Raw genomic sequence first — 21193 nt, 5'->3', positions numbered from 1 at the left:
TTTGCGTTAAAGTTAACTGAGGCCGGACCTTAAAGGGGAGGGAGCAGAGGGGGCCAGGGCCCTTTAAAACCAGGCGCCTGGTGCCTGCCCCTTTAAGGCGTCCGGACGACTGAATCTGAGCTCCAGATTATCCCGAGTTTCCGTCGCAGGCTGCGAGGAAAGGCTCCTTGGCTGGGTCCGGGTGCGTGGCGGCGGCGGCTTCATCCCCGCTCGTCCTCCCCGGGCCCGGAGACACCCCGCCCCAGTCATGCTGAGCAGAGTATGGAAGCAGCTGACTACGAAGTGCTATCCGTGCGAGAGCAGCTATTCCACGAGAGGGTTCGCGAGTGCATTGTGAGTACGGGACCCGGGCAAGAAGGGTAGGACCAAGAGGGGGAGAAGCACGGGTGTCGCGGGAGAGGGAGAAGTTCGGGTTGGAGTGCGACCACCTAGGCTCAGAGCCAGGTCCAGGGGCGAGCGACCAAGGGCCCCGGCCTGACAGAAGGAAGGACCGGTGCTCCGGCTGGTGAACCCCCAGATCGGATCAGTAGGGTAGCTGCGCGGTAAACAAAGCCGCGGGTCGGTTTCCGTTCCTCCCCTCTACACGCCCCTCCCCCCGCCCGCCCTCCTGCCTCCCCCCACCCCTGCTGGGGTTCAGGGCGTGGGCCTGCAAGGCTAGTGAGTTTTATCTTCGTAGTCGGATAGTCTGAGAGGGATGGCTTTAATTGAGGGAGGGCTTGTTCGCATTACCCGCAAACTCCACTGATGTTTCACGAAAAGGGGGACGTCCAAACGCTGAACTAGATTCCAAGAAAAACTTGGGAGGTGTAGGGGTGGCTTGTCAGAGGAACAGGGGACTTTGATGGGTCTCCCACTTCGGAAGAAAGGACTCTTGCTGGGAGGGATTCTGTGTAGAGATGGAGAACAATTAAGTTTTCCCCTTCTTTTCCTTCTCATTGGTGTTTGTTAGAAACCCCCACAAGCGTAGGTTCCTAGCTCTCTGGCCACGCCGGGATTTCCCCTGTGAATGTCCCTCTCCCTCCCCAGTGCTCCAGAGAGCCGCAGGCTGCGTTCCCTACTCCCTCACTGCCACCTAGAGCAACAGCTGAACCTGCCACACTGTGATGGACGCCTCACTCCTGGGCCCCAGGGGAGACCGGTGGCACTTAGGGAGCTGCATCTTCCTCAGGCCTGCTTTCAATTCTCATTCCTCCTCTATCTCCTTCCTCAGACTTCCCGAGAGTAGCCCTCACCCCCAGATACTAAATAGAAAGCAAAAAGGGAAGGTCTGGAAGAACAGAAGCCTTAATGAGAAGGGAGACCCACTGATGGGGTCATCCTTTATTTTTCACAATCTGCCCTGGGCAGCCTCAGACTGGAGGAGAGGTAAAGTGAGCCATGACATAACTAGGTCTGCTCTTATCTGTGAGGACTGAAAAATAGGGAATGTATCAGTCCACGTGTGGAACTCCAGATCAGCTTTCCTTGGGTGATCCTTAGTGGATAGTCCCACGTGGTGAGGTTGGGCATATTGTGGAGACACGCCAGGCCTTGAAACAGTGTAGGGATAGAGGCCCACATTCCTAGAGAATGGGGAGGGATGAGACCTTGGACAGAGAAGCAGCCTGCTAAATATCTCCCCCACTCTTTAGTACTGTTAGCTGAGGACATCAGTGCTAGCCAAGGGCAGCCCGAAGGCTTCTCGTGCCTCCCCCACCTGGCTCCCATGCACTGCTCTAGAGAATGACCTAGCTTCTGCTGGAACTGCGTGGAACTCCAGCCTGACCTTTTGAGCCCTCCCACCTTCCTGGCTGTTACGCAAGCCCAAGGGCAGAGAGAGCACTAGGCAGTAGAAATCTTCAGTACAATCTGAGTAACTCATTCTACTCAGCTTCCCTAATATTAAAAGCTAAAATTTTATTCTAGATCCATTGCTCTCCTTGGGTCTCTTTGACTTCTTCCTTCCTTGTATATGTCACTGTATGCAGATTCCCTGTAGGGTCAGCTCCTCTTGGGAACCGGAGGACCCACGAGACTGATCCTGCTTTCTTTGCTTACTTTAAATGCAATTAACATCTCATGGTGCCTGGTTGGCTCAGTGGGAAGAATGTGTAGCTCTTTTTGTTTTTAAGTTTATTTATTTTGCGAGAGACAGAGACAGTGCAAGTGCGGGAGGGGCAGAGAGAGAGGGACAGAGAGAGAGAGAGAGAGAGAGAGAGAGAGAATCCCAAGCAGGCTTCTCACGGCCAACACATAGCCCCATGTGGGGCTTGAACCCACAAAGCCATGAGCTCATGACCTGAGCCAAAACCAAGATTCAGAGGCTTAATTGGCTGAGCCATCCAGATGCCTCAGAAGAGTGTGTAACTCTTAATTTCGGAGTTATGAGTTCAAGCCCCACATTGGGTGTAGAGATTACTTAAATAAATTAATTTTAAAAAATGCAATAACATCTCTTCTCAAGACTCTAGCACTGATTGCAGAGCCAAGCTGACCAGTGGCTCCTTCCCTGGACAGCAGCAGATTACTTGGGGTACGGTAGGGATGCATGCATGTGCAGAGTTACCTGGCCAAGTCCTGCCATAACTGGTGATTGGAGGGCCAGTTGCCCAGGGGCACTGAGAGGCCTGGCTCCGGAGCTGGAAGTCACTTGAAGTAGGGACCAGGAATTAACAGCCTTTAAAGGGGCTGATGTGAGCCCTGGGTGTTGTATGTAAGCAATGAACCACAGGAATCTACCCCAAAAACCAAGAGCACACTTTACACACTGTATGTTAGCCAATTTGACAATAAATTATTTTATAAATAAATACATACATACATACAGAGGAAAAAATAAAATGATTATAAAAGAAAAAATAAGTAAAAAATCAAAATAAAAAAACAAAGGCGGGGGGGTGATGTGGTTCTAGAAATGTAGATTTTAGATGTTGGGCCTCAACTAAGGTCTATTCTGAGGGACAGGGGATTAAATGAGGCTCTAGTTTAGCCCAGAGCAGATCTGATCTTTCAGGGCCCCTGAATAAACACAGAGTAGAAATCCTGAAGTAGTTTAGGAACATGATTCCTACTTATTCTCTCCTGGAGCTTGGGCCAAAGTGGCAGCAGGGGAAGGGGAAGAGGGAGGAAGAGTGAAGTATCAGGACAATGCAGGCATCCCCTTCTTCCCTGAAAGCTGCTATTCTTTCCAGTAATGTACTAGGAGTAAATTCCCTCTGGTTCTGTGGCCCATTTCAGGCATGTGTGTACGTGGATCTCTAGGAGTTTTCTCTGCCCATTTACCAACCAGGGTTCAGCTGAAGCTATTTTCTCCCAGACAAAACTTCATAGGGCTGGACGTAGTACTGTCCCCCCATCCCCTTTCTGGTGCTTCTTAGAGGCCCCTGGGGCCCTGACCAGAAGAAAGTACTGGGGAGAAAAATGGAACCCCGGGAAGTATGGTGCCTTGTTTTGGGAAAGTGACCCCATAGAATTAACAGGCCGCAGGGGCTGTGGAATATGCTGGGGATTAGAGTTTCTCATCCCAGCTCACACTCTGCCACAGATCTCAACACTTCTGTTTGCGACACTCTACATTCTCTGCCACATCGCCCTGACCCACTTCAAGAAGCCTGCTGAGTTCACCACAGGTACGTGACTTTCCTCCCTCCTGCCTGTCCTCTGCCAGGGATCCTGTTGCCATGGGGCCATCCTCAGGGGAATGGGCCTATGGTGCCTGCTGGGAAAGGAGGGTCAACTGTTTCGGAGCCTTTGCCTGTTCTGCTTCCCTTCCACAGGCAGGGGCAAGGTGGTATAGTGGAAAGTCTAGACAGAAGGGTCTGCAACTGATAAAGCCACTGGGCAAGTCATGTAACTTTTCTGACATTCAGTTCCATCCCCTACAAAACAGGCCTAATAGTCTCTTACCAGCTCATTGACATTGTGTGGACCAAATGAGATGGTTAATATGAAAGCCCTCTGTGAACCTAAAATGGGTATTATGGCGAGTGTTACCATGGGTACAATCTGTTCTCTCCACTAGTGCATCCACACCCAGTAACAGAGACCTGCTGACCACTGGGACCCCAGGACCTGGTGAAGGTGGACTTTCTCTTTATAGAGAGTCTAAGTGTGCTCAGATTGGAGCTTTCCTTCCCGTAGGCATTGTGCGATTCGGGTGACACACTTGCCCCAGTTCCCTCCACCTGCCTGTCCGGATCATCCTGTCCAGGCCCTAGCCTTTCCTTCCCTCCAGAAGGCTTCATGAGCCCCCACCCTAGAAGACAGTTACTCCTCAGTGTAATGCTCCTGAGGGCTTTCTCTGTGATTCTCCCCTCCCCTCCCCCTCCCCTGTTTTCCCTTTGCTTAATCCAGCCACTGATGTAACCAGCCTTACAGACCAGTTGTTTCTTACGTGTTCAGCTTGCAAAGAGGAACCTGCAATGAGAGATTGTGGGGAGGGAGGGAAGTGAGAGAATTTCTGGCCTGTATTCTCTCTGCCTGGGACCACAGATCTTAAAGCTGCCACCTTGGCCAGAGAATAGGTTGTGGGTTCATAGTGTGGACTCTGCCAGAGCCTCCTGTCCAGCTCTGCCTCCGGATAGGGAGGGGGTGGCAGGGCCCACTGCAGCACAGATGGTTCCCAGAGCTACCCACTGATGTCCTACCTCTTCCCCTTGCCCCCCCTCTCTCGTAGTGGATGATGAAGATGCCACAGTCAACAAGATTGCGTAAGTGTTGCTGCCTCAGCACCTGGCACCAGGAACCTTTAGAAGCTGGGATCTAGTGAGACTCCTGGAGCCAGGGGGAGAGTGAGGTGTTGTACAATGAAGAGAGGGCTTCTGCTTCCACTCCATTTCTGGCTTCTTCCGGCTTCACCCCACCCTGGAGACGCTTGGAAAAGCTGTTGTTCCTGTCTTCCTGGTTAGGCCAGGAGTTTCTGGGAGCCTCTTGGCCAGGGACTGTGATCTGGGGCCTGAGTCACCGGAAGTGGTTCCAGCTTGGCTTCACCTCCCAGTGGCCATCAAGGAGGGAGTACTGTGGGGATGTAAACCAATGGAAATAGAGCAGGGGATGTGGAAGGTGGAACCGCCAAGGGCAGGGCATGCTTGGTTCTGAGAGGATAACCCTTGCTCCAGGCTGTTATTATTCACCAGCACATATAGGGAAAATAGAGAGATGACCCCTCCAGGTCAACAGTTTAGAGGAAGGCAACCTTCCCCTCTTGGTGGACCAACTAGATAAAAAAGTATCTCTTTTCAGCTGAGGCAGTCCTGGACACAGGCCTTGGCTATCAAGCTGGGTTTCAGCTCCTTATTTTCCTTTGCCTAGTGCCTTCATGCAGGGCATAGCCATATGGGGTGACCCTGCTCTTATTTGGGCTGGAGAAGGCAAGCTCAGAAATCTACATCTCTGAGCAGAGAAGAGAAGAGAAGACAAGCCCCTTAGCTTGGCATACCTGCCATACCCAGCAGGCATGTGTAGGAGGACCACATTCCTGGGGACAATCTGGGCAAGTCTCATGGCAGATGACGTGAATGCCTAAGGTGTTCCCATTCTTTGTGCCAAGGCTTCCTTGGAGGGGGTGTTCAGGGGGGCAGTGGTAGTGCCCTAGCTGGATGGCTCCTTCCCTCAGTCTGTCACTGCTACATGTAGTTCACAGGTGCCCATGGGGACAAATAGGGCTTCTTGGGCCAAGGGGAGTAAGTGCCCGAGCTAAGCAAGGGCACCACCCATTCTCTGCCCAGGCTCGAGCTCTGCACCTTTACCCTGGCGGTCGCCCTGGGTGCTGTCCTGCTCCTGCCCTTCTCCATTATCAGCAATGAGGTGCTGCTCTCACTGCCTCGCAACTACTATATCCAGTGGCTCAACGGCTCCCTCATCCATGGTACGTTGCTCCTGGTTGCAACTTGGGGTGGGGATAGGAAACAGGTATATTCAGACAGACACAGACAGCCTAGGCTAATTAGTTGTGTATCACCCCACCCTTGCCCCCTCCTCTGCCACATGATCAGTCCCCAATGGGTCATTCCCATTCCCCCACTGACCACCTCTGCTTTTCCTTTTTTGCTCTAGGCCTCTGGAACCTCGTTTTTCTCTTCTCTAACCTGTCCCTCATCTTCCTCATGCCCTTTGCATACTTCTTCACTGAGTCTGAGGGCTTTGCTGGCTCCAGAAAGGTGAGTGGGGTTATACCCAGGCAGGAAACAGAATTCCACTCAGATGGTTCAACTGAAGAGATTTTAACAAAGACTATTGGCAGAGGTTTAGTCAGAGTTAAGGGGACCCACAAGGAGTTTGAAGTGCTACTGGCAGCAGGAAGTCATTACCACCTCTAGGCCTATGAGAGCAAAGGGAAATAGTTTCTGGAACCCACTGATAATTGAAGCTGGAAGGTGCTTCACAGCCACTGCCAAAACCATAAAGCCAAAGGTAGGAGGAAACAAGAAATACCCTGATCCCTCTCTTCCTATTTTCCACTCTCCTGCCTGTTCTTCCCAGAGGGCAAAGAGCTTACGTGATGCAGCCCTCAGGGGTCAGCCTCCCAGGGCAAGGCAGGATAGAGAAGGTACCTGAGGAGGGGGTTCCAGATGAAGCCTATCCTGTATAATGAATGTCCCTAGATGTTCCCTGTCTCCTGAACCCAGTCCTCTCTGGTTTCCCCAGCCAGGCTGCCATCCCCAGTGTCTCCTACCTTCCCCTGATGTTGAACCTGACCCTCATCTGTTGTCTCCTCCTATAGGGTGTCCTGGGCCGGGTCTATGAGACGGTGGTGATGTTGATGCTCCTCACCCTCCTGGTGCTGGGCATGGTGTGGGTGGCCTCGGCCATTGTGGACAACAACAAGGCCAGCAGGGAGTCACTCTATGGTGAGAGAGCCAGCTTCCTCCCCACCCTCCAGGCTGCGTGACTCTGCAGTTGGCTGATGTTCCTCTGCCTGGAACAACTGTATCCCTCTAAGGTGGAGAAGGTTGGGACCATGTTTCTTAGACTGAAGTTTCAAACAGATGGACTTCAGGCCAAGTCCAATTTGCAGGAATGATCCATTGGACCCATGCAATGATTAAAAATATAAAGGGGTCAGTTGCTGAAATGTAAAAGTTGGGAGATTTCACATTAAATATCTAGATTTATGGCTTTTTCTGACAAGGTTGAGGATCCAGCCACACTAGACCCCAGGGACTGGGTGGGCCTAATAGCAGTTGTGTTCTTTAGATATGGCTTAAGACCTCCAGTTTGGTCCTATGACTTAGGACCCCGCTGCTTCTTCCTGTTCTGCTGGCACTAGGCCAGCTTTCCTCATTCGTATTACTTGCCTAACCCCTATAGGCTTGTATATGGTGTCCTTGCTAGTCTCTGAAGCTTGCTAGCCCTCAGGAAGCTGGAGGAGAGACGAGCTGACTTACTTCTTTTTTACCCTTAGACTTCTGGGAGTACTACCTCCCCTACCTCTACTCCTGCATCTCCTTTCTTGGGGTCCTGCTGCTCCTGGGTGAGTGTTCGGGGTCTTGGAGAGCATGGGTAAAGTCCATGGATCAGAGTAACCAGGATGGAAAGAGAGGGAATGGAAGGGTGGGTAGGGAAAGTGGTTGAGAGAAAGGTCTGGCAGGTAACTGGCTCCTGTCCCCACAGTGTGTACTCCACTAGGTCTCGCCCGCATGTTCTCAGTCACTGGGAAGCTACTGGTCAAGCCTCGGGTATGTAGTACTCTTTGCCCTTTGATTCCTGAAAAGCTGGGGCCAAACAGTGAGGCAGGCCTACAGTTGTGTGGTGCACACCTTGCAGAAGGTCCCAGCCTTTGCTGCCTTTGTGCCTCTCACTTCCATCATCTGGAGCTGGTCACCAGACATGCAAGGCAGAACACAGGCAGTTGGGAGGGACTAGATAAAGCCACTGGCTGCAGGGTGATGAATGAGGGTTAGGGGAAGGAATGAGACTATGGATCCTGGGATGAGCGGGGGTCTCCTGGGCCTTTGGGACCAGGGAACCTCTGACAGTTTCCCCTTTCCCCTCCCCTCAGCTGCTGGAAGACCTGGAGGAGCAGCTGTACTGTTCAGCCTTTGAGGAGGCAGCTTTAACCCGCAGGATTTGCAGTGAGTCATGGTTCTCCCCAGATGGGATGGTGGGCATGGTTTGGGCAGGGCCCTCAGGACTGGGGGGCAGCACCATCTTCTCTGCCCTCAGATCCCACCTCCTGCTGGCTGCATTTGGATATGGAGCTGCTGCACAGACAGGTCCTGGCTCTGCAGACACAGAGGGTCCTGCTGGGTACGTAGGTTGGTAGGGATTGATACCTATGTGTCCCCAAGGAAGGTAGCCCTTCATTCTAGGCCCTTGCTAACAGCTTTCCATCCCTGTACAGAGAAGCGGCGGAAGGCTTCAGCCTGGCAGCGGAACCTGGGCTACCCCCTGGCCATGCTGTGCTTACTGGTACTGACGGTAGGTATTCCGTTCCTGGTGGAGGTGAGGAATAGTAGGCTCTTGAGTACTTTAGGTCTTCTCAGGGAAGGGGGAGGAGATTCAGGGACCTGGTTATCTTCAATAATAGTAATTGCCTCTCACTGATTGCTACTTTGTGCCCTGCCCTGTACCGCGCACATCAGCCCCATTTTGTAGATGAAGAAACAGAAGCGAAGGGGTTTGCCTAAGGTCATACATGGCCACTGAGTAGTAGTCACATGGGTTTTCTCTGGGATGAAAATAGGGGTTGAACTCTAGTCCATCCCCTCACTTACCATGTTCTGGACTTGGAAATAAGTCTTATCAGTCTGGAGGAAGAGGTACATTTTTCTCTTTGACCAGAAAGGTGTGTCTTATAATACCCTCAAAGGTGCTCTGTTGCTCGCAACAGCCTTGAACAGTCCTACACAGCTAATGGGAAACTGAAAATGTTGGGCCAGAGTATCTGCTCTTAACATTCAGCTCTGAATACAGCTGTGGGCTGAGGCAGGAATGGAAGTCCATGACCTTGCTTCACACAGGGCCTCTCTGTGCTCATTGTGGCCATCCACATCCTGGAGCTGCTCATCGATGAGGCTGCCATGCCCCGAGGCATGCAGGTACTGGGCCACCCTCCCACCATATCTTTTGGGGAGAGCCTAAGAAAGGCTAGGGGTGAGAGACAGAAGCTGAGGCCAGAGTGAAGGCTGGGTGCTGGGTGGTGCTCCTGATAGGGAATACTCTATAGTGACACCACTCCTTCTCTCAGGATGCCTCCCTGGGCCAGGTCTCCTTCTCCAAGCTGGGCTCCTTTGGTGCCGTCATTCAGGTTGTACTCATTTTGTATCCTTCTGGAAGCCCACCATTGCCTCTGTTCACTGGACTTGTCTCCTGGGACTGTGGTGGGAAGGTGTGGTGGGAATGTTGGGGAAGAGGGCAAGTCTTCACCAACCTGGGGTTCAGAAAGAAGATTTACTTGAAAGGAGGGTTAGGGGAGAGGTCCATTTCCTTGGAGATGACGCTAATCCTTGGGAGCTGGCCAGTTCTTCCTTAACCCACTGGCAGTTACCTGATGATATCCTCAGTTGTGGGATTCTACAGCTCTCCACTCTTCCGGGGCCTGCGGCCCAGATGGCACGACACAGCCATGACGCAGGTAGCTGGGGGCGGGGTATAGTGGAAGCCTCCCGGGGGCATGCATGGGTGCTAGGTGCTAGCAGCTCTGCTACCCTCACCTCCCCTTTTCCTTACTCCCACCCAGATAATTGGGAACTGTGTCTGTCTCCTGGTCCTAAGCTCAGCACTTCCTGTCTTTTCTCGAACCCTGGGTAAGTAGCAAAAGGAGGTAAAGGAATTAATTGGTTTTTTCTGAGTACCTACTCATGCTAAGCTTATACTTTCTATACATGCTGTCTCTAATTCCCACAACAAACCTTCAAGGAGGTATTACCCCCATTATACAGATGGAGAAATTGAGGCCCTGTAAAATGCCTCTGTTGAGCTTCAGAGTAGTGTTGCTTCAAAGCTCATACTTCTCCCATTAGCTACATCCCATAGTCTCTCCCTTTTACTTCCATTTTTTGGTGGAGAAGCACCACTTTTCCCCAAATCTTCCTTTGGGCTGGATCCACTAATAAACATTCTCATTTTATAAAGACAAGAAACAGAGAAGCTAATTGACTTAGCGAGTTAGACAACTAGTTTGAAGCAAGGCCAAGTCAGGCTAGAACCCTTGTCTCTTTTATTATTATTATTATTATTATTATTATTATTATTATTATTATTATTATCAATGTTTATTTCTGAGAGAGAGAGACAGTGAGACCGAGCATGAGCAGGGAGGGGCAGAGAGAAGGAGGCTCCAGGCTCTAGGCTCTGAGCTGTCAGCACAGAACCCGACGTGGGGCTCAAACACACGAACTGCAAGATCATGACCTGAGCTGAAGTCAGATGCTTAATCGACTGAGCCACCCAGGGGCCCCAAGAACCCTTGTTTCTTAAACCCCAGTCCAGTGCTTTTCCCCACACACTGGGGCATCAGATAATACACTCAATCCTTCTCCCATCTTTAGAGCTATGATCTAGAATTACCTGGTAAGAAGTGTTCAAAAGTATAATAGTTCCCCCCAGGGTAGTATGGGAGTTGCATAGGTCATCCCCCCATCCATCATACCGTCATCCGTGTCTCCTAAATGATTTAGTATTTACATCAGTTCTGTTTGGTTCTTCAGTTCGTGTTGTCTCATTACACCCTTTGTACTACTAATGCCATGGGGATTTAGTAGGACACTAGACTTGTGGCCCACTAGTTAATTCCTTACGTGGGTTGGATGCAGGTAAGAATATGTTTTTAGGTAGGAGAGGGCCCCAATATTTGGACTTATGATGACACTATTATGGTTATGGCTCAGTAAGTGTTTGAATAGTGCCTGGCATATATGTAGTGCCTTATGTGTGTTGTCCCATTTAATTCTCACAATCCCGTTATTTTCTGTATTTCTGATAGTTAAGGACACCGAGGCACAGAAATTTAAAGAATTTGATCCTGATCACACAATTAGCTAGGGGTGGAGTTTGGATATGAACCAAAACAGCTCTGAGCCTCCACACTGCTCTGTCCCCCAAAACACTGAGTGACCAGCTTTTAGGTTCCTGGCCCAGGAACAAGTAGCAGGCCCAGGGAGCTCCTAGGGACATGTGGAGCCAGAGGGGGGCCCCATTGGAGGAGAAGATGCCAAACTCTGGAAGGGAGGTTGGAGCAAGCCTAGCTGCTGACGTTTTCTTCAACATCCATGAACTCCCTCTGAGACAAGTTGAGAGTGGGAGTCATTAACGCATAGGGGAGTCCAACCTATGAATTGCAGTGTTGAGATGTGGCCACCAGGAGGCAGCAGAAAGCTGGGCTCTGAGCCAGGGAGGAGCTGGGGAGCCCACTCCCATCCTGGCCTTTGTACTTCAGGGCTCACTCGCTTTGACCTGCTGGGTGACTTTGGACGCTTCAACTGGCTGGGCAATTTCTACATCGTGTTCCTCTACAATGCAGCCTTCGCGGGCCTCACCACTCTCTGTCTGGTGAAGACCTTTACCGCAGCTGTGCGGGCAGAGCTGATCCGGGCCTTTGGTGAGAGGGAGTGTGGGGGCAGGCTAGTGGGGTGGTTGTGAGGTGGGGCCCTCTGGAACCATGATCACTCATGCAGGAGAGATGGCATGCTCTCTGCTTTGTTTGTAACGTGCCTCAGACACCCATTCTGTGGCTCGGTTTCCTTACCCCCAAGACTGGACCTATGTCCCGCTTTTGACCGCCCACCCTCCCTCTTCTCCAGGGCTGGACAGATTGCCTTTGCCTGTCTCCGGTTTCCCCCGGGCATCTAGGAAGACCCAGCACCAGTGACATCCAGCTGGGGGTGGGAGGGAGAAAACTGGACACTGCCATCTGCTGCCCAGGCCTGGAGGGGCGCCCAGGAGTGGGTGGACCTCAGGACCTGGAATCTGAGAGGGTGGGTGGTAGAGGGGAGCTGAGCTGTCTGCACTGTTGCATAATCTGAGCCAGAGTTTGGGACCAGGCCCCCCTGCTTTTCCAGATTTAACTGTGGGCCTCAGCATGGGATGGGGCTGGGTGACTGGGTCTGGCTCCTGGTCCCAAATGTGTTTACACATCAATCTGCCTCACTGCTGTTCAGGGCCATGCCCGTAGCCATGTTTACATGATTTGATGTGCAATAGGGTAGGGTGGGTTCAGGGGAGGGACTGAGTTGGGCGCAGACTTGGGAGGCAGATTGTCTCCTTTGCCTCTGGCCCAGCAGAGCCTAAGCACTGTGCTATCCTGGAGGGGCTTTGGACCATCAGAGAGAGGAGGGCATAGGGAAGAAGAGACCACAACCATCAGCAATAAAGTTGATTCCAGGGTTTGCTTTGGTTTTTCAAATGGCCTGTCTCTGTCTCTGTGTCTGTTGAACAGCCTTATTCCCACCAGTTCTGAATCTACCAACTGAGAAAAACAGATATCCTGCCCACCATCCTTTCTCTTCCCCCTCCTTCTGCATTCTTAGTATCTTTTAGGGACTTGGGTCTAGTATTAGGCCATACAATTAAGCAGTGGGAAGCTCCTCCTCCCTTAGCCTTGCTTAAAGCTGACTGGTCCCTTGACTCTTTCTTGTTTTCGTGGTTTGTTTCTGGGCCTTGGTTATTGGGGGGTAAGTGAGCATGGGTGTAGAAATAGGGTAATTTCCCCCTATATGCACATGTCCTCAGCCCTGTCCTCCCTGACTTGACTTGGATGTAAAGTAAAAGAAGTGGCTGACTAACCAGGGTTTGCAGTTCTCAGGAAATAATGTAACTCCATCTTTCCGGAGGTTATCAGTGCCTAGAATACGATGCAAGGCCCCTGATATGTTGGGGGGTAGGGACAAAGTTTCTGCTCAGGATGATACAGATTGTGCATTGTACAACTTCCAGGGGCACCATTCACCTCATAGTCTTTATGTGACTACAGCCATTTTCTTGCAAGTGGCAGTCAGGTGTCTTGAGGAAGGAACACTTTTTTCTAATGTACAGAGTTGCACTGAGTGCTCGTCTTGGAGCTGAGGGAGGGGGGAGTATAGAACACACACGAAAAGTGTAGATTCCACGAAAATTTGCTGAGTGCCCTACTCTAGGCCAGGTACTTAGCCACGGGGATTCATGGTAAACAGTTTTGTACTTAAGAACTGCTTTGTCTAGTAAGGGTGACATAATTCTAATACATACCACAAAGGTTGACAGTTAATCACTGGTTCTCAGGGAAACAGGTGGGCAGTGTCAGGACATCAGGCAAGGCTTCTTAGAGACAGTGGTTTCTAAACAATAATAGATTGGTGGGTGAAGTGTTGCAGGCTCAAAGCCTCTGAGATGAACCTAGATGGCTGGAACCAGAGCCCTAGGGGGTCCAGAGAGGGAGAAAGCTATAGAGAGATGCCTAGATGGAAGGTGAAGGGAAGCATCCATTAGCCTGTTAGAGACTGTACCTGTACTCACTTTACCTTCCAGCAGCTTCCACCTGACAACGTTATGCATTAGAAGAGAAGCAGCCTTTGGGTGTTTGACAGGGTGGAAGTTTGAAGTCCAGAGCTAGATAATAACTACAAAACTCTGTCCCTGATTCTGGGGGAAGCTCTCAGAAAAAAGCTGCAGAGTTACCAGAGAAAATGGTCCGCTGGTACCCAACCTCTTCCAGTCCTAGTTACTGCTGAGGAGAGATGAAAAGTGGGGGACGTTTGGGGAGGACCAGTGGGAAGAAAGGCTCTGGTTGTATGCCCAAAGGGCTTGGCTGGCCTTGGGTAGAAACTGGAACCCATACTTCCTGGATGATAGCAGAGGACAATGGCCTGCCAGGATAGGCTTTGGGACAGTAAAGATCCAATTCAAGTATCAGAGGAGGGTGGTTTGGTGCCAAGCTTAGGTTTGGGAGTAGAAGGATGCTTATTCAGGCAGCTACGGACTGAAAAGCTGCTAGGAATTCTTAGACAGGTGCCTGCCCAGTTTCCAGGATGGGACACACTTCAGTGGACCAGCGGTGACCGACTAGAGCCCCCGCCCCGGTGGGAGGGGGAGGGACGGTCCTGGGAGAAGGGCGGGGGGCGGGGCCAGGGGCCACTTAAGGCGGGGCCGGGGAGTTCTGGCAGCGCAGGAGCCGGGCAGCAGAGCCAGGCTGGGCTGGCACTCACCCACGACCCCCCTTCCCTGCTATGATGGCCCATCAGTAGCAGGTTCCAGACCCCCCGGGGGCATGTGGGCAGAGCCAGCGGCAGCCAGGTGCGCAGAGCCACAAGAGCTCTAGGGCACTCTGGGGGCAGCTCTGCCTGCTGGGCTCTCTGGTGCCTAGGGAAATGCCCAACTGACGGGCGAGCTAGTGAGGACAAGAACGTTCCCTGTGGCCTGAGTCCTCTGCATCCATGGCGCTGCCGGCCAGGCTGGTGCCCCTGTGCTGCTTGGCGCTTCTGGCGCTGCCTGCCCAGAGCTGCGGACCCGGCCGGGGACCGGTTGGCCGGCGCCGCTACGTGCGCAAGCAGCTCGTGCCGTTGCTCTACAAGCAATTTGTGCCCAGCATGCCTGAGCGGACCCTAGGCGCCAGTGGGCCGGCAGAGGGGAGAGTGGCAAGGGGCTCCGAGCGCTTCCGGGACCTGGTGCCCAACTACAACCCGGATATCATCTTCAAGGATGAGGAGAACAGTGGTGCAGACCGCCTGATGACCGAGGTAAGGAGGACCTCTCCCCACCTGCGCCCAGGGCACTGCCAGTTCCTGCGGCAGCCCCGGAAGGGTGAGCTGGGTTTCATCTATAGGGACCTTAAACTCAAAATCTCTCCCCACCATTCCATTCCCCCCCCCCAAGGGAAAAAAAAAAAACCCACCTTTGCTCACTGGACTAAGTAATCTGGAGGGATCCCAATAGGGAGAGGCTCGAATGGGGAGGGGAGGAGGGACTAGTGAGAGTGAAGCTGGGAGAGACAGAGAGGGCGGGGAAAGGAGGATGGCGGCAGGCGAGACGGGAAATGGCTGAGGCGTGGACCGGGGGTCAGCTACCGAGCCAGGCAGGAAGGGCTGGGGTGAGCTGGGGGCCAGGAGCTGGCTAGGCAGCAGACAGAAAGCTCTACCCTTAGCCTGGCTCCTGACCTGATTGTGGAAAAGATCTGTGGGCTTTGAAGAGATTGAAGAGGTTGAAGGAGAAAGGGGTGGCGAAGGGTTAGGTCACCAGGTCATCTACCTGAGAAGGGGCTGAGCAGGAATTGTCTTCAGCATGGGAGAGGCACCCTAGAACCAAGGCAAGGCTATTCTAGAGTCTAAACGACTGTCTTGGGTGAAAAGTAGTCCTCAGTGGGAAGAAGAGATGGGCCCACCTGAGAATCAAAGTGTTCCAGGCATCCCTCAAGCTCAGCTTAGCTCAGGGGTTTTCCTTGAAATTGAAGATTAAATTCAACTACCATGCAGCAAGCATCTGCTGCAGACTGGAATCTAACTGACCTAGGATGAGGTGAGCAATACCTTAGGGGTGAAGGACCACCTCTGGCCAGTGATCTTAAATGTCAGAACTGGAAGGAAACTTGGAAGTCACATTTTTCCACCTCCCCGCCTCAATTTTGCAGCTGAGAACTGGGCCCCAAGAGGAAAAGCGATTTAATCAAAGTCTTAAAAACTAATTAGTGGCATGGCTGGGACTAGAATTCAGGACTCCTGATTCTAAGTCCTATACACTTTCCATTACACCACCTAATTGTGTATGGAGTGGGGAGGTGGGGGGAGAGGGAGGGGTACGGATTTCCTCCGATTAATTGCCATAGTTTTCCAGGTTACTTTGTTAGGAAAACCTGTCCAGGGGAGAAAGAATTCCTTCTACTTCTACTCAGAGATTGGGAAGGGGACACTCCTTCCCTCCTTGGTCATGGAATATTGTGACCTGTTCCTCTGGCTGCCACCTGCAGCAGAGGGGCCAGAGCAAGGGACAGGCCCAGGAGGGGCTCTGACGGGCCTGGGAACCCCTCAGTCCTGCTTATCTCCCACACCCTGGCTGCAAAAGGCCTCCATTGAGTTGGCTCTGCACTGGGCTGCTGCCCCCGCAGGTCAAGGCCTCAGGGCCTCCTTAGGGGACAGAACGACAAAAAGTTGGAAGGAGTTACCACTTTTCCTGTCTTCCCCTCCCCTGCTCTCCAACCCTGCGGAGGTGTAGAAAACTCGGGAAGAAGGGAAGGGGGAAAGTGCCCCTCTGGCACTTAGGAGAAAACCAAGTCCGAGGTGAGAGGTCGGAGCGAGGAGAAGAAAAGGAAGCTGTCCTCTCCGAGCCTCCTCCCGCCGCGTCCGTGCTATGGTGCGTGCCAAGGTCTCCGGCTCCCAGACTAGAGCCGCCCAGATAACCGTGGTCTCACTCCCCCGGGTGCAGGCTTCCAGCCACTGATGCTTTCCCTCCTCTCCACTCCCACCCTGCAGGGGGCCCCCCAGTTCCGCGCAAGGGCAGCTCCTGCTAATCTCAGGTGCTACTCCCACGCCTTTCTGGGATGCATCTGGAACAGAGATGGAAAGACGGGGCTCTCCGGGCTGGCAGAGCCTGAGTCGGAATTGGGAGGGCTGGTCGCGCTGGGGGAGGGGGCCCGGCGGGCGGGAGCAGGGATGGGGGGCGCGGCTTTCTGCCCTTTCCTCTCCCTGAGCCGGGGCGGCTGAAAAGCGCCTTTGTGGATGGAGCTGCTGAGTCCGCTTCTCCCGGCGCGTCCCCGGCCTCGGCCCGGGATTCTCGCTCGGTTAAGTCATCCCGGAGAATGGCCATTGTACTTCGCGCAGCCCCCGCCACCCAAACCCTTTTTCCAGCAGCCTTGATCCCCCACGGCTCCGCTTGGGCACCTCTGTGGGGGGCACTCGCACCACGAAGGGGTTAATGCTAGGGGCCGAAAGGAGGAGGAGGAAGGAAGGAAGGAAGCGATGCCCGGTGCCAGGGAAGGCAACGAAACAAAAGATGAATCAGGCGGAGGGAGGGCAGCCGGGGCTTGGGGCGGGGGCCAGGCTCAAACAGGGGCTCCTCTCCGGGAGCCAGGCTGCTCAACCCCTCCCTGACCGAGCTTCCACCCGCCCTCTCAACTCTTGCCCTCTTCCAGGTTGAGCCGAGGTCCCATAACGAGTGAGGGGCGGGCGTCGAAAGTGGGGAAAGAGCTAGGTATAGGCACCCCCTATCAGTCTCCGAGGGCACCCCACAGTTCTCCCATAACGCTCTGGAAAGGGAGTGCTTACTGACGACTGCACCTATTCGGATTCTCACCTCTCCGGGACACTCAAAACCTGGGAGGGAGTGGAGTGAGGCCAGGAAAACAATCGACCCTCCCGTCCAGGTCCCTTTTGCCCCTAAGGTGAGAGTGGTAGTGAGGAGACTGACTCCTTTATTCCCCGCCAGCGCTGTAAGGAGCGGGTGAACGCGCTGGCCATTGCCGTGATGAACATGTGGCCCGGAGTGCGCCTACGGGTGACCGAGGGCTGGGACGAAGATGGCCACCATGCTCAGGACTCACTCCACTACGAAGGTCGTGCCTTGGACATCACCACGTCCGACCGCGACCGCAATAAGTATGGGTTGCTGGCGCGGCTGGCAGTGGAAGCCGGCTTCGACTGGGTCTACTACGAGTCCCGCAACCACGTCCACGTGTCGGTCAAAGCCGGTACAGTAGGGGGTGGGTGGTGAGGTCCACCCAAAGGGGGCTCCTGCCGGGAAACAGAGGCTGCACCTCTCCGGTGCGACCCTAGGGGAGACCAAGTGGGCGTTAGGGTTGTAAACCATCCTTCCATTTCTGCCCAGGTTGGGGCCAGATCCATGGGAAATTACATTCTGTCCCAGGACTGGTTGAGGTCTGCGGCTGGGCTCGACCCATGTCTTTGAGAATCTGTACATCCTGGAACCGCTGGTCTTGACTCAGTCATCTCTGTGCATGTTCCCTGCAGATAACTCACTGGCGGTCAGGGCAGGCGGCTGCTTTCCGGGAAATGCCACCGTGCGCCTGCGAAGCGGAGAGCGGAAGGGCCTGCGGGAACTGCACCGCGGAGACTGGGTGCTGGCTGCAGACGCGGCAGGCCGGGTGGTGCCCACGCCCGTGCTGCTCTTCCTGGACCGGGACTTGCAGCGCCGGGCCTCTTTCGTGGCTGTGGAGACCGAGCGGCCTCCGCGCAAGCTGTTGCTCACGCCCTGGCACCTGGTGTTCGCCGCTCGGGGGCCAGCGCCCGCACCGGGCGACTTTGCGCCCGTGTTCGCGCGCCGGCTGCGGGCGGGGGACTCGGTGCTGGCGCCCGGCGGGGACGCGCTTCGGCCGGCACGCATAGCCCGCGTGGCGCGCGAGGAAGCAGTTGGCGTGTTCGCGCCGCTCACAGCACACGGCACGCTGCTGGTCAACGACGTCCTGGCCTCGTGCTACGCGGTTCTGGAGAGTCATCAGTGGGCGCACCGCGCTTTCGCTCCTTTGCGCCTGCTACACGCGCTGGGGGCGCTGCTTCCCGGCGGGGCCGTCCAGCCGACTGGCATGCACTGGTACTCTCGGTTCCTCTATCGCTTGGCGGAGGAGCTGCTGGGCTGAGCGCGGCGGACCCAGAAACCCAGAGGCGCCTGCTGAAACCGGGGCGTTCGGGCTGAGATCTGGGGATGTGGGCAGCAGAGGAGGCTGACTGCGGGGGGAGGAAGGGATAGGGGAAAAAAATGGAGGCGAGACTGGACTGCTTGGTTTAGGGGCAACCTCCAGCTGAGAGGAGATCCCTGGTCCTAGGTAGACGGGGTTGATGGTGGGTACTCCCTGACGAGGACTATTTCACCTCTTCCCGAGTGCCTCGGCCCCACCCGATTATTTTATTTTATTTTCTATTTATAAATTGTAATATAATGATCTGCTTGCCCCGCCTGGCAAGGTGAGGGGCCAGGGCACGGCGTTAACACTGTCTGACACAGCCAGCCAATCTGACGTCTGACATTTTCCTACAGGTGGGCTAATAAAGGGAAGGCTTGCAGGAGCTTATTGCAAAATATCTCTATTCAGAGAGTAATTCACCTCCAGAGTGGAGAAAGGGAACTCCGAGGCAATACCTTCCTTCTGACTCCTCCTACCCCACCCCAGCAGGTCTTCCCACCTGCTTCCTCCCCTCAGAGGGTGGGGCCCAATTGATCAGCTCCGGAGACCAGGAGACCAGATGAGTCATACCCTTTTCTAGACTGTTGGTCCCTTCTCTCACCATCCTTCTGCCCCGACGGTTCCATACAGAATGTTGGAGGGGACAGGGTTGTTGAAGGAGCAAGAGGGTCCAGGAACGTCCTTTCTCATTCATATGGGTTCCAGCAAGGTCTCTGGCCATTGACTTACTGATGCCCAGAGAATTCTGGTCCCTGATTGTTAGCCTGCAATCCTGGTCCCTTCCCAAAGGCCGTGAATCAACCTCATTCCCATTCTACCCTAGTGTCAGGGTCTGGATGGGTCCCGTGTTTTATTCTGGGATGCCACTGGACCAACTGATGACCCTTGGGAATCCCTGGCTAATTTATAACTGATAGTTCCCACACACTCTTGGTCAGGAGAAAGAACGGGCACAGAGGGCTGGAACCTACCTCTCCTGAAGGGCTGTGGGCAGAGAACAGCTTCAAGCCCTGGTGTATGTGTTTGGGGGTACAAGGGGAGGCTCTCCAAGCAAGAGCATATAGGTATTACAACCTGAGTCCCCTTCTTTTTTAATCTTATTTATTATTAGTAGTAGTAGTAATCTCTACACCCAAAGTTGGGCTGGAACTTGTGACCCTGAGATCGAGAGTCTCATGCTCTTCCGACGGAACCAGCCAGGCACCCCCCCCCCCCCAAGTTCCCTTCTTGATCACCTGTCCTAGTTGTTTCTACTGGCTTCCTTCACCATCTCCTCTTCCTCCCCCTGTTTTCTCTCTCTCTCGGCTTTCTTCCCTGGCCTGGGTGTTCCTGGAAACTTCAGGTTCCAATGCAGCAGACAGGCAGGAATTCAGGTGCCCCTGAGTTAAGAATGGAAGCTCTGAGGAAGCTGGGCCTCAGTGGAAGGGTAATGTCTGGGGTCTGGGGGATGGAGGGGTTTGGTGGTACCACTGAGGAGCCAGCCCTTGCCTGTCTCAGCTGTGCACTCACAGTCCACAGGGTCCCTGCTTTACACCGCCCCCTGGTGGCTTTCAGGATCAGTTCTCTTCCAGACCACAGGAAAGAGAATTATATACTGCAGGGATGGGTGGACTGACATGCGCAGAGGAGCCTTATCTCAGGAGGTGAAAGATGGTGTGCAGGGCTTGGTAAGTTGCCAGGGTTGAGCCACAGGTGTCAAGGGCTGGTGAGGAGTCCACACGCCTCACCTTTGGAAAAGTCTTCCAAGCCTGGCATTTTTGCATCCCTTGTGCCTGGTTTAGCTCTGTGGCTCCCAGTTGCTGAAGGTATAGTTGTAGCCAGATTCTGTGAAGATCCAAGTAGCCAGCTCATCTCCCTCACCTTGTGACACTTGAGTTCAATGTCTGGAGGTCAAAGCATACTTAGGGTTCCAGGTAGTGCTTGAGAAAGGCAACATTTGGAAGCAGAATACGTTTACTTTTAATGTCCTTCCACTCAGTATTTCCTTCAATCCATACCAGGTACCCGTTGCCACCTTCCCCTCCCTTTTCCTAATCTCAGAAACATAATCCAAGCTGTGGATCTTTCCCCAGAGCATGGCCTCGAAGTCAGGCAGACCTGCAGGTAATGATACCACCCCGAGAGGATTGTTGACAAGATGAGTGTATGTGCCAATGTGGAAGAGGCACTCAGTCCATGTTTTCCATGATCTGCTCCATTTCTCACTGCCTTTGCTGCTTTCTATTCTCTGTCTACTTCTCTCCTCACCACTCCACCAGAAGCAGGATTTATCCATGATTCCCAAATATTTTGGGGGTCGTGTTGCCCCTATAATGGTTTCATTTCATAACATGCTTTCAGAAGGTGCTGTGTGAAAGATTTGGGTTTGCTTTAAAACTAAAGTATAATTGGCTCGGTCAGTTAAGCGCCCAGCTTTGGCTCAGGTCATGATCTCTCAGTCTGTGAGTTGGAGCCTCACATCGGGCTCTGTGCTGACAGCTCAGAGCCTGGAGCCTGCTTTGGAGTCTGTGTCTCCCTCTCTCTCTCTGCCCCTCCCCTGCTCACACTCTGTCTGTCTCTGTCTCTCTCAAAAATAAATAAACATTTTTAAGAAATTTAAAAAAAACCTAAAGTATAATTAAAAGTAATCTTGTTTTGAGAATTTACAGAGCATTTTGTAACCTTGGCAAGACC

The 21193-nt window shown here is 53.3% G+C and overlaps 2 protein-coding genes across 2 annotated transcripts; both read left to right on the top strand.

Annotated features, from left to right (window-relative positions):
* Positions 1–7: 7 nt before the first annotated feature.
* On the top strand, positions 8–12322 carry LMBR1L (limb development membrane protein 1 like). Its single transcript, XM_042946414.1, has 17 exons — positions 8–333; positions 3524–3608; positions 4655–4688; positions 5706–5845; positions 6034–6137; positions 6701–6827; positions 7382–7450; positions 7591–7655; positions 7979–8051; positions 8143–8226; positions 8321–8397; positions 8940–9017; positions 9167–9240; positions 9463–9553; positions 9659–9725; positions 11357–11518; positions 11721–12322. Exons 1-17 carry the CDS (start codon positions 262–264, stop codon positions 11786–11788), a joined length of 1470 nt encoding a protein of 489 aa, XP_042802348.1. The 5' UTR covers positions 8–261; the 3' UTR covers positions 11789–12322.
* Positions 12323–14047: 1725 nt separating this feature from the next.
* On the top strand, positions 14048–19677 carry DHH (desert hedgehog signaling molecule). Its single transcript, XM_042946413.1, has 3 exons — positions 14048–14630; positions 17308–17569; positions 17850–19677. The coding sequence occupies exons 1-3, from the start codon at positions 14328–14330 to the stop codon at positions 18473–18475; spliced, it is 1191 nt and encodes a 396-aa protein (XP_042802347.1). The 5' UTR covers positions 14048–14327; the 3' UTR covers positions 18476–19677.
* Positions 19678–21193: the final 1516 nt, after the last annotated feature.

Source organism: Panthera leo, chromosome B4 (genome assembly GCF_018350215.1).
Source record: "Panthera leo isolate Ple1 chromosome B4, P.leo_Ple1_pat1.1, whole genome shotgun sequence".
In the NCBI taxonomy this organism is placed as follows: domain Eukaryota; kingdom Metazoa; phylum Chordata; class Mammalia; order Carnivora; family Felidae; genus Panthera; species Panthera leo.
This window is presented reverse-complemented; position numbering and strand designations above follow the sequence as displayed.